Raw genomic sequence first — 13,107 nt, forward strand, 5'->3', positions numbered from 1 at the left:
AAAATCCAGATGCTCGGCAACCGACTCATATTTATGACATTTGCAGTGTCCTGGGGTCATGTGATCCGCTTCTGCAACCTTCTGACAAGCAGTCATTGAGAAAATCAGATTCACTTCACAACTGTGGCAAGAAAGGTTATAAAATGGGGCAAAATTCACTTAATGTTTCACTTAGCAACAGAAATCTTGGGCTCAATTGTGATGGTAAACCAAGGACTTTATGTATTCCATAATAAGAGTTCCACCACCGCCTCCTTTAAGGCTTTTCCCTCTCTCAAAAAACACAGTATCACTTGGACAGAAATTGACTTAATGTTTCACTTAGTAACAGAAATTTTGGGCTCAACCGTGATCCTAAATCAAGGATTATATATGTATTCCAGGATAAGAGTTCCACCACCGCCTCCTTTAAGGCTTCGGGGACTCTTTTTCCCCCTCTCTCAAAAAGCACTATATCATCACTTAGAGACCCACTCACAGGCTGCTTTAAGAACTCATGGCTGGCTGGGGAATTCTGGGAGTTGGAAACCCACCCATCTTATCATAAAGTTACGAAGGCTGGGAAACACTGCCTGAAAGAAATGTTCCTAAAAGCGGAAAGAATTGCACGTTTCGCCGAATGCCATCACTCTGCTTAACAACTAATTCCCACAACACTCAAATAATTTACTAAGACTTTATTACTATTATTCTTCCCTTCCTTACTAGTATCTATCTCTTCCCACTTATAACTATAACCATGTTGCTTATCTCTTTCAATTATATTGCTTTTTGTTTGTTTCCTAGTACAATTTGATAGCTTATTAGTAACCTTGACTATCACTAAGTGTTGTATCTTTTTATTCTTGATGAATGTATTTTATTCTCCTTATGTACACTGAGAGCATATGCACCAAAGACAAATTCCTTGTGTGTCCAATCACACTTGGCCAATCAAGAATTCTATTCTATTCTATTCTATTCTATTCTATTCTATTCTATTCTATTCTATTCTATTCCATTCCATCACTAAGTCGGGTGAAATCCAGCAGGTTCTGAAGAACCGGTAATGGAAATTTTGAGCAGTCCAGAGAACCGGTATAAAAAATTTTGAGTAGTTCAGAGAACTGGCAAATACCACCTCTGGCTGGCCCTAGAGTGGGGTGGGAATGGAGATTTTGCAATACCCTCCCCCTGGAGTGGGGGTGGGAATGGAGATTTTGCAATATCCTTCCCCGAGGAGTGGAGAAGGAATAGGGATTTTTGCAGTATCCTTCCCCTGGAGTGGGATGGGAATGGAGATTTTGCAGTATCCTTCCCCTGCCACGCCCACCAAGCCACACCACGCCCACAGAACCGGTAGTATAAAAAAATTGGATTTCACCACTGCACTAAGCGTTGTTATCTTTCTATTCTCGATGAATGTATTTTATTCTCCTTATGTACACGGAGAGCATACGCAGGTAAGACAAATTCCTTGTGCGTCCAATCACACTTGGCCAATCAAGAATTCTATTCTATTCTATTCTATTCTATTCTATTCCAATTTCTTCTGTTTCTATTCTATTCTATTCTATTCTATTCTATTCTATTCTACCAGAGAACGCCACATTTCCCCCTCCTCCCCCGCGCTTGAACCAAGACCCTCTGCAGCAAAAAGGCGACAGAGCATGCGCAGCTCGGGAAGCCTGGGCGGGGCGCCGGCTCCTCCTTCCTTCCCACCCTCCTTCCTTTTTTTTTTTATTTTATTTACCCAGGCTGCTTTGCGCCGGGAGCGTACTTGGCGGCGGCGACGCCTGCGTGGTGCTTTCCAATCTAAAAGGGGCGGAGCTTCCCGTCGTAGCGCAAAGGGGGCCGGGCAGGAGAGAGAGAGGAAAAAAAAGCGAGCCCCTCCCTTTTTCCTTCCCCCTCCCCGCCGGTCTCGCGCCTTTCATTTGCCGGCTGCGCCGCTCGCGTGACGCCGCAGTTGCTGCCGTTGCCGTCGCCGTGTTTTTTTTTTCTCCTCAGGCGCCTCACGCTCGTTCTCTCGCTCGCTCTTCTTCTTCTTCTTTTTTCCTTCTTCTTCTTCTTCCTCCTCTCGTCGTCTCCATGGCCAACTACATCCACGTCCCGTCGGGCTCTCCTGAGGTACCTAAGCTGGACATCTTCGTCACCGAGAGGGACCCTTCGGGCGGCGGCAATCCGGGTTACCGCCGCGGAGCCCTGGAGCTGCTACGCCGGCTTAGGCCCGATTGGAAACCTGAGGAGGTGACGCTGAAGGTAAAAAAAAAAAAAAAAAGAAGCCCAGGGCGGCGGCCGTCCGCCGGCTGCGAAGGGGGGCGCGGCGGTTGGCGGCCTGTGAGGGGCTGCGGAGGGGAGGGGAGGGGAGGGAAGGGAAGGGCGGGCCCGGGTTGAACCAAAGCCGGGTTTCTCTCCCTCCTCCTGCTCCTCCTGCTCCTCGGTCGTCACAGCCAGCCAGCCAGGCCCCACTCGAGCGCCCCTCACAGAACGGCCATGCCCGCCTCCCGCCCCAACGGGGTGCGGTGGGAGTTGGGAGTCTGGCGCTGCTGGAAGGCGGGGGAGAGGGAGGGAAGGAAGGAGGCAACCCTCCCCTCTTCCTCAGGAAGGTTTTCCCCCCGGCTCGGCTTGTCCGCCGGGAAGAGGAGGAGGAGGAGGAGGAGGAAGGACGCCTCGTCGTCGTCTTTCTGGCCGGCCTTGCGAGAGACGCGTGTCAAGGGAGCGTGTCTGGAGGTGGGTGGGGAACTGAGCGGCTCTGCTTGTAACCCGCCTTTCCCGTTTCTCCTCTGCTTTCCCGCAAAGGGGAAAAGAAAAGGAAAAGGAAAAAAAAAATGGGGGGGGGGAAGGAGAGATTTCCTTCTCCTTCCCCTCCGCCCGCCCAAACTGGTTGGGAGGGTTGGAGGTTGAGCACGGCTTTTCCCATCCATTTCGAAAAGGATGATGTAGCTTGAGAGACACACACGTACACACCTACCTACCTAAGTTTGGGAGGAATGAATGTGGGGGGTCTTTGCTTCTCCCTTTCCCTCCCAGCATCTCAGTTCTGTTGGTGAGAAAAGACACACACACACAAACAAACACAGTTTGGGAGGAATGAATGCGGTCTTTGCCCCCCCTTCCCCCCCCCCCCAGCATCTCAGTTCTGTTAGTGGTGAGAAAAGACACACACACACAGGCTAAGTTTGGGAGGAATGAATGTGGGGTCTTTGCTTCCCCCCTTCCCCAAGCCATCCCAGTTCTGTTAGTGGTGAGAAAAGACACACACACACACACACACACATATTTTGGGAGGAATGAATGTGGGGGGTCTTTGCTTCTCCCTTTCCCCCCCAGCATCTCAGTTCTGTTAGTGGTGAGAAAAGACACACACACACAGGCTAAGTTTGGGAGGAATGAATGTGGGGTCTTTGCTTCCCCCCCCTCCCCAAGCCATCCCAGTTCTGTTAGTGGTGAGAAAAGACACACACACACAGAAAGTTTGGGAGGAATGAATATAGGGTCTTTGCTTCCCCCCTTCCCCAAGCCATCCCAGTTCTGTTAGTGGTGAGAAAAGACACACACACACACACACACACACACACACACACACACATTTTGGGAGGAATGAATGTGGGGTCTTTGCTTCCCCACCCCCACCCCCCCAAGCATTCCAGTTCTGTTAGTGGTGAGAAGACAAGCTTAGCAATATGCTGGCTTCTGGGAGTGTCATCCCAGCAGCTTTATTATCATGTTTCTAGGGAAAGTGACCGAAAGTGAGAGTATGGTGTAAATGCACAATTCTCTTTTATTTATTTATTGTCCTGATTAGCCACCTCTCTTTCATTAAGTATTTGGTTCTGATGGAGTTTGAACCGTTTTCTGCAGTTGACCAAGCCTGAGTATGCCTCAGCTTTTGTATCACAGCTCTGTTAATCTTTAAGATGCTTCTAGATTTGTGCTGGTGCTGTTAATCTTTAAGCGTTAAAGCTATTGTTCTGCCATTGTCATACACGTGCACATCTTGGCGTAACTCAGTGTGAATGATGATGAATGCAGGGTTTCCTGATTCTTTAAATAGGTCTTTGATGCAAATGAGTCTCTCCCATAAGAGAGAATATGTGTAGTTTAGGATTGAACTATGGAGTCCTTGGTGCTCTCTGGGCTTGGTGATTTGATATTACATAGTTGGGTAATGAAACATTTGCAGACAGACAAGCTCAAAGAGCACCAATGTCTCAACAAAATGAATCCTTCTATATATTAAAGTTATAATGGTATAGATATTGAATGTATATTAGAATGCTTACTGCGAGAATTATTTTCTCAAGATAAAATGTTGGCCTTTCCAGAGATAGCTGTATCCATCCAGGAGCTAAGCACCTGGGTAAGCTTAGGCCATCACCTTTGTTCCACTAAAATTTCATTTCTTGCAGATGTGCCTTGTATGGACGAAAGCTGCATTCCTAGCCTCTCATAGCCTGAAAATGACTGACTGTAAATGTAGCCTTATATTCCCTCCTTCAGTTTCTTTTCAAGGAACCTCACTTATCTAATTTCTTTTGTTCTACATGTAAAAAATGTTTCTTAAAATGTGGCTTGTTGTCAGTAAAAATTCATATTGGCGGTAAAGTAATAATGAAACTTTAAATGGTATATAATTATTTTATATAGCAATTATATTTTGAAAGTTAAAGATAGTGCATAATAAAACTCTGAAACTACAATTAGAGTTTGCAGTAAAATGTTTTCAGGATTTGGGAAAAAGGTTTATAAATGTAGTTCATAGGCAACAAAAATTATGCAGCAAGATGTATTTTTTAAAAAGTACTATGATGAGCTTTGTGGTAACTTTTTAATGATTTGTTTTTTAACCACATTGTTTCAAAATACTTATGAATTTTTTGATATCAATATTTGTAGAACCTTTTTGAGAATACAAAATATTTTTAATGTAATAGTAGACTTTAAGTGAGCCAATTAACCATCAAATATACTGAAGAATTTACCCATGTTGCATAATATAGGGAGCACTGATTTCATACACTTAAGTGCTAAAAACATTTTAATTAGGGTGCTCTGAAGGAAAGTAAAACTTTGTAAAGCATATAGTCCAAACATTTTTCCTGTTGGTTTTAAGCCCCAAAACATTATAATCTCAAACAATGGCTTTCACTTACATCTAAAAATTGAACATGTATAAGTTTGGGTATGTTTGAAATAGATACATTTGCACTTCCTTTTACAAGCAGACATTATCTGTTCCAACACTAATTAATTGCATTTGTTCATTCATATTGCTGTTTCAGTGGTAATTGCTTCTATGCTTCAATGACCATATTTAGAAAAAGATACCAAGTAGAAATGATATTTTTTTATGTTAGATAGGTGATAATGAACATGGTTACTTTGGAAAAGGATACTCTGCTAAATTATATCAGTTTAGGAAACTGAGTGTTACTATGAGCATGGGCACTATCTATTCTTTTACTGGTTTCAGCTAGATTTTAGGCCACACTTGCTGAGAGGCAGCAGAAACAAATAATATAACGATAGAAAAATAGGTTGCATATTGTAATTGTAGCTGTGTTCTGCCAAAAGGAACTGAAAGTCATCACAAAGTTGAGGTTCACAATAAACAAGCAAATAATATTCCTTCTTCCTCCTATTTTCTTCACAACAACAACAACAATAATCCTATGAGGTGTGTTGGATTGAAGGTGACTGGTCTAAGGTCACCCAGCTGGCTTTCATGCTCTTAGATTTGATGCACAAAGGTGATCCATCAATGAATGTGGCTTTGTATTGAGGACTAATGATAAAATAAAAAAGGTGAATGATACTTCACTAGTTGCTGACTACAGTGCTCCTCTCTGTTTCAAGGCCATTGAGCCAGCGCTGTCTGAAAACATTTCACGTGGCCAGCATGACCTCATGAAGTGCTGTTACCCTCCCATCGAAGTGGTCCTATTTATCTACTTGCTTTTGCATGCTTTTGAACTGCTAGGTTGGCAGGAGCTGGGGCGAGGACAGGAGCTCATTGTTTCAATGAATGTACACGTAGAAAAAAAATTGGCTTGCAAGGATCATAAGAGCTGTTAAGATTCTTGATGGCATGAAAGAGATGTTATTAAGGAGCCTTAAGGGAAAGAGAATGGCTTGAGCAAATGACCTTTCATTTTCAATGCTATAGTAAACTCTTCGGTTAAGGATGAATTAATATAAGATGATAAGCTAGTTTTATTTATTTTTTAAAAAAACTCTCCCCCAAAAAGCAGGCTTTAAGAATCTCATCAATCCTAAATCACACCATCATTATAGCTAAATCTCAGCAGGCAGATGTTAGGTCAGAAACTGCAATGTAAAGGTGGGAATGGGAGCATAAGAACCTTGAGAAACTACCAATTTTACTTGTAAACTTGCATTCCACAGAGTTGGCCCTGATCTTCTTATGATATCACTGCAATTTTTGGTCCTGATGCGTAGGGAGTTTATCCATATGCACATACACAAATTGAGAACATAGTTTAAAAATGAATTATATGTTTTATTTGTAAAGATTTGTGCTTGGAGTCACACAGGTGAGATGGGCAATACAGGTAGTCCTCGATTTACAACAGTTCATTTAGTGGCTGTTCGAAGTTAAAGCAGTGCTAAAAAAAGTGACATGACCATTTTTAACATTTACAACTATTGTGGCATCCCTATGGTCATATGATCAAAATTCAGACACTTCAAAAATAACATATTTATGACAGTTGCAGTGTCCCAGGGTCATATGATCACTTTTTGTGACCCTCTAATAAGCAAAGTCTGTGAGGAAGCCAGGTTCACATAACAACCACGTTACTGCCGGAGTAACTGCAGTGATTCACTTAACTGTGGCAAGAAAGGTTGTAAAATGGGGCAAAATTCACTTAACTGTCTTGCTTAGCAACAGAAATTTTGGCCTCAGTTGCGATTGTAAGTTGAGGACTATCTGTATAGAAATTGGATAATTTTTTTCAGCCCAAAGGTTGCTGAGCAGCTAATACTGTAATTTTCCAGTTATAATAATTAGACTTAAAACAACTCGGTGGGTAACACTGGTTCACTAAGCGCCCTCTCTCCAGCCTGAGGAACAGCTTGCATAAGCCCTGAAGAAGAGCTTCAGATCTGGACTGTGTTCTAGTATGTCGAGAGAGGTAGGAAATCTTTGTTTCAGAGTTAAACTAATCCAGAAAAGGAGCTCTATAGCAGAAGATGCTTAAAAATGACCGTCCTATTTTTATTGGATAGGCAGCAAATGCTAGAAATATTAATAATTTAAATGCATCTATATATATTAAATATAATGAGTTAGTTTTAGTAGTTTCTAGTTCATTTGATGCAAGCATCTTTAGCTGTAATTTTGCATTCTTGGGTAAAATTATTTTTGCAGACAGACTTTATAATTCATTTGTAAGCTTTGTGTACTCTGTTAATTGACATAAATCTATGGTATGCTATACGAAATGTGGAACATAAGCATCCAAGTGAAACATAATTGCACATTTAATTTCTTAAACCGATATTTATAATTTGATAGATAGGCGTCACAATTGTATTAGGAGGGGATAGGTTTTCTTTCTGATAGGCGGAAATCATTTCTACATATAATTTCTGCATGTGCAGTTCCCAACATCATTGCTGCCCTGGCAGTGCAGTAGTAAAATTAAAATGCAGTTAGAATTCAATATACTAGAACCACAAAGAAAGATAGTGTTACTTGATTGACTTTGGCTAATGCCAAACTGTTGTATAGAAATTTAATGAAGAATTTGAACTTATTGGAGGCAGGAGAGAATTAAGTTTTCTTGCATAGCTTACGGGGATGCACTAATAATTACTAAATATGGTTATTACAGTAGTTGTGAGTAGCTCATTCATACCTAGGACATTACTGTAAAAGAATAACTATGATAAAGCCTGGGATTCTATTATCTTAAATAAGGGAGAAAACAAATTATATTTTCTGTATGTGTATGAAAGAGAAATAGGTAGGTTCCTATGGAAATGCTTGCTATCTGTAATATAAAGATAGGGGTATGTCAAGATTGATGTTTCACAAGGCAGGTTATACCAGCAACCCATTATTTCCTCTTCTATTAATATTCTCTCCTGGCAACCATTTTTTGAAGTTCTTGCACTTGGATTTGCTGACATCATAGTACTGGGATAGTCAGAAAAGTACCACAGCAGCCTCTGCTGTCTAAAATATCTAACTGCCATGGGGGGGGGGGGGAGATACTGAAATACATTCTGCAAAAGTGTTACAAACATGTTCTGTATTAAGTAGATAGAGTACAGGTAGTCTTTCACTTACAACCACAATTGCTAAGCAAGACAGTTAAGTGTGTCCTACCCCCTTTATGACCTTTCTTGCCACAGTTGTTAAGTGAATCGCTACAATTAAGTTAGCAACATGGTTGTGTTAAGTGAAACCACTGGAGAAGAGATCTAGTTTTGGGATGTGGCATCATCAGCTTCCTGATGGTTCCTGCTGTTATTACTTTTATCTAAACCAGTGGTTCTCAACCTTCCTAATGCCACGAGCCTTTAATACAGTTCCTCATGTTGTGGTGACCCCCAACCAGGGGTGGGTTCTAAAATTTTTTACTACCGATTCTGTGGGTGTGTCTTATTTTGTGGGTGTGGCTTGGAGGTCATGTGACTGGGTGGGCATGGCTAGCTGGTCATGTGACCTGGTGGCCATGGCTATGTGTATAGGGACTACTCAGAGGGCTGAAAAAAGTCATTTCTGACAGGTCCTCGCACTTTTGACTGGTCCTCACACTTATGGCCATCCTCACATTTATGCCTGTGCAGCATTCTTAACAACCATGTCACTCATTTCACAACTGCTTCTCTTCACCATGGTGATAAGATAGGGCAAAAAACGTAAAATGTGAGGACAGTTGTAAAATGTGAGGACAGTCGGCGACCGGCGATCCAACAGAGGCAGAGGGTGAGGGTGAGTGAAGGGGTGGGGGGGGTGAGAGGGCTTTGGTGACCCCTGTGAAATGGCCGTTCGATCCCCAAAGGGGTCGCGATCCCCAGGTTGAGAACCGCTGATCTAAACTAAGGCTCTCTTGAATAGATATCTAAATTTGTTAATGGGCTGACTGAAAGCCAATACATTAAAACTTATACTGATATTGGATTTATGTTTGATTCAAGTATTGAATTTCACTACATTATCTTCCTTGCCTAATGACTTGGTTGTTAGCATTCTTTTCTTTTTTCTTTTGTTCTTTCTATTTACTGGTACTTGTTTTTGCTCTTAATAAAATAATTCTCTTTATTTGACAGCATACTTTCACACTTAGTGAATCTTTCTTTAATTACATTTATTGCTATTGAGTTATGGTTATTCTATTAGAGTAATAAATTTTATGATAAACTGGACTCTAAAGTGCCATCATTTACAAAGATGTTTAAATTTAGCTGAGACATCTTTAAATTAGGAAGTAATTTTATTCAGCTGTTCTGTATCCCTCAAAGTGGGTTGTGTTATTGGTTGAGAAAAGTTAAATCTTAGACAAGTTAAGCATACTAGTGATTATGCAGACATATCCATATCCATCTTGGGAAGAGCATGGAAATGATTTGTTTTGTTTTTACTTTCCTGATTAGCATACAACCTTGGTTAACAAATGACCTAAAGTCTCCCTCTTAATCCTTGCCTTATGACCACAAGAGAGTCCAAAATTTCTGCTGCCAAGCAAGACCGTTAAGTGAGTTGCACCCCATTTTACAACCTTTGCCACAGTTAAGTGAATCATGGCAGTTAAGCGACTCTGGCTTCCCCTATTGACTTTGCTTGTTGGAAGCCAGCTGGGAAGGTTACAAATGGCAATCACATGACCCTGGGACAGTTCAGCTGTCATAAATAAATGCCAGTTACCAAGCAACCAAGTTTTGATCACATGACTAAAGGGATGCTGCAACAGTCATGAATGTGAAAACCAGTCATAAATCGCTTTTTTCAGTGGTGGTGTAACTCTGAATGGTCACTAAATGAATAGGTGTAAATCGAGAATTACTTGTATTAGCCAGGCCCAATCCAGTTTACCTTCTGAACTTGGGAAAGGTCAACCAAATTCTGCCACACAAACTTCTTTCAAGGCCGTAACCAAAACATAGCATAACAGTACTTAAGATATACAGCTATGTCACTAAACTAAAAATCATTGCTTTTTCTTTTCAGATATTTACAGATGGAATCACAAATAAACTCATTGGCTGTTACGTGGATGAAAAAATGGATGATGTTGTCCTTGTTAGAATTTACGGGAATAAGACAGAACTCCTAGTTGATCGAGAAGAGGAGGTGAAGAGTTTCCGTGTGCTGCAGGCCCATGGTTGTGCACCCCAACTTTATTGCACCTTCAGCAATGGTCTGTGCTATGAGTTCATGCCAGGAGAAGCTCTGGATCCAGAACATGTTTGCAACCCAGAGATATTTCGGTAAGCATTTTGGAATTCTTCTTTTACACACAATTTATTCAAAGAGGTTGCTAGCAGCAATACCGTGCTTGTAGTGTTTTTTGATTAAATATTTTTTTCTCAATTTCCAGAGAAATCAATTTGATTCCTACAAGTGAATTATTATTCTAAAATCCAGTTCGTTAATAGCTTAAAATCTTAATTAATGGTGTAGACATTAATTGATAAAACATCTTACACAATTATTCGTATCATCTTCGTTCTGCAGTACTGTTTTGTGATTGAGTGATAGTGTAGCTTTTATGTAATTTTGTTGTCAAATATTTTTGCTTTTTTTATTCAGACCATGTCTTGAAATAACTTCGTATTTTACATAATTTTATTGCATTTTGAAATTTTTATTAGTAATTATGAATCTATAGATTTTATTGTTGTGCTTTCTGATCCAAAGGCTGTAATAAAGGTTTAATTTGATTTAGCAAATCTGCCAGGGACTTTCCTCATTTAGCTTTATTTATCTTCTAACATATTTTTTTTGAATTTTATTGGTACTTTATAATACTCAAAGCTTCTTAGTATATTTTTTCTTAGTCATTTGCCCCAGCTTTAAATTATCCCAGAACATAAGTAGGGATACTTCTCTTCAAATATACATAGTTGACATTATGTATACTATATACAATTTCTTCCAAGGTGATTGAATCAGCTGACTTTAGAAAAATAAATTTCTTATGGGCTTTACTGCAGAGAATCAGTTTGGTTTTTGTGGTTTGTAGAACTATTGGGATGTAATACTGCCTTGCTCTTTTGTTGATACCCCTGCCTTTTCAAGAAGAAAAATGGTATTCCTGTCCCCCTTTGTAGCTGCATTCTGCAAAAAACTTACATGCCTATAGTTCAGGTTTTTATTAGGTGGCTGCCAGGTGATGAGAATACAGATTCATCTTAACCTAACTCTTCTGAACACTGTGGAAGTTCTCACAATGGAACAGGTGATGTTCCAGCCATCAAGATACACACCCATGAAGTTAATCTTGTTGAATTAAAGTCCTTTCTGGTTCAACATCCTCTTTCATGCAGCTATCTATCAAGCATACAAGATTTTAAAAAAAAACTTTGTACTGTGAAGTTTCTCATTTAAAATAAAATAATTTGCTATTTTCCGTCTTCTGTGCCATTGCTGTCCTAATAATATACAGCTAACTGATTTCTCATTGTTCTGAGCTGAAATTGGTAAAAGACAATGTGTTTGTAAGTACAATGATTTTTTTTGTGTAATTTTCATTTTACAGGTAATTCTCTAGTTATGAATGTAACGGAGCCTGCCTATTAATTACATTTGTAATTCGAGGATTCGTAGGAATGAATAATGTAACTTGAAAGTGATCATTCCCTGCTTTCAGCCATGCATTTGCTAATCAAATGCGTGGGTCGTTAAGTGCACAAGGTATCTCGGGGTGGGAAGGCCATGGGGGGAGCTAGTGATGGAACAGGCCACCCAAGCCTCCCCGACCCACTGAGATACCTCATGCTTCCCCTCTCCCATCCTGCTGTGCCGGACTCATTTTATTCTGCAAAGATATGTCTCCTCTCTGCCACAGCTTCTTTGCCTTTGAGGGAGAGGAGAGCAGGACGATTTCCCTTCCAGCGTCCAATCAGCTTACAGATGCTTTTTGGGCCAAGAGTGAAATGTTCTGGGGCCGTGATCTCATGTGACTTCAGGCACCCATCCAGTTTTGCAGAGAATGGATGCTGCAACATTCATAATTTTGGGACTTCGACATAAACACTTAGGGTTATTGCATAACTTCGAAAGGTCACTAAGTGAACTGTTGTAACTCGAGGATTACCTGTATTTCAGACTGATAGCAAGACAACTTGCTAAAATACATGCTATTCATGCTCACAATGGATGGATACCCAAGTCGAATTTATGGATAAAGATGGGAAAGTACTTCTCTCTTACACCGACAGAATTTGTAGATGAGGAGTTGCATAAGAGGTAGGTACTTTCAACTATGACAATTATTTCTGAGCTCATACATGAATATATTTCGGTATCCCTCTCTAGTTTAAAAATGTAAAGTGAAAGTATAATTTTAGAATATGTGGAGCTCAGAAAGTTTTAACTTGCACCACCGAAATAAGAGAATCTTCATAAAGTTCTGAGAAGTATCCTTGAAACTTTTTTTAACCGTTCTCAAATTCTAAAAGGTTTCTACAAGATGTGCCAAGTCGTCAAATTCTACAGGATGAAATGGCATGGATGAAGGAGAGACTCTCTAACATAGGTTCACCAGTGGTACTTTGTCATAATGATCTTTTGTGTAAAAATATCATCTACAACGGAAAACAAGGTAGGTATGGAACACAGCTGTAAGTAACTTTTAAAAATTGTTTTATATTGCCTGATATAGAACAACAGCTTGTGGAGGGTGGACAATTTCAAATCTATTTTAGAGTATTTCTAAATGTTGCTTATAAATTGCTTTAGTAGCCAAAACTGGTATTTTAATATATGAAGATTTATAATATTTATAGTAAAGAATATTATTTTCCATATTCTATAGTAAAGAATATTATTTTCTAAGTACTGTGTAGACAGCAGCAATTTAAGCATAAATTGTTGTTTAACTATATCTTTGATGAGACCTGTTATTTCTGATAGCTTTGAGAGCAAATGTCTCT

At 40.2% G+C, this 13,107-nt stretch overlaps 1 protein-coding gene across 1 annotated transcript in view; it reads left to right on the plus strand.

Annotated features, from left to right (window-relative positions):
* The first annotated feature begins 1,796 nt into the window (after positions 1-1,796).
* Positions 1,797-13,107, plus strand: part of ETNK1 (ethanolamine kinase 1) — a 35,162-nt gene continuing 23,851 nt past the window's right edge. The window contains exons 1-4 of the mRNA XM_034442597.3: positions 1,797-2,238; positions 10,181-10,440; positions 12,281-12,421; positions 12,634-12,776. Of these exons, the coding sequence (XP_034298488.1) occupies positions 2,068-2,238; positions 10,181-10,440; positions 12,281-12,421; positions 12,634-12,776 (715 nt within the window). The 5' untranslated portion in view covers positions 1,797-2,067. The remainder of the gene's footprint in view (positions 2,239-10,180; positions 10,441-12,280; positions 12,422-12,633; positions 12,777-13,107) is intronic.

This window comes from Pantherophis guttatus, chromosome 7, assembly GCF_059756535.1.
Source record: "Pantherophis guttatus breed Tessera chromosome 7, ASM5975653v1, whole genome shotgun sequence".
Taxonomy (NCBI): Eukaryota; Metazoa; Chordata; class Lepidosauria; order Squamata; family Colubridae; genus Pantherophis; species Pantherophis guttatus.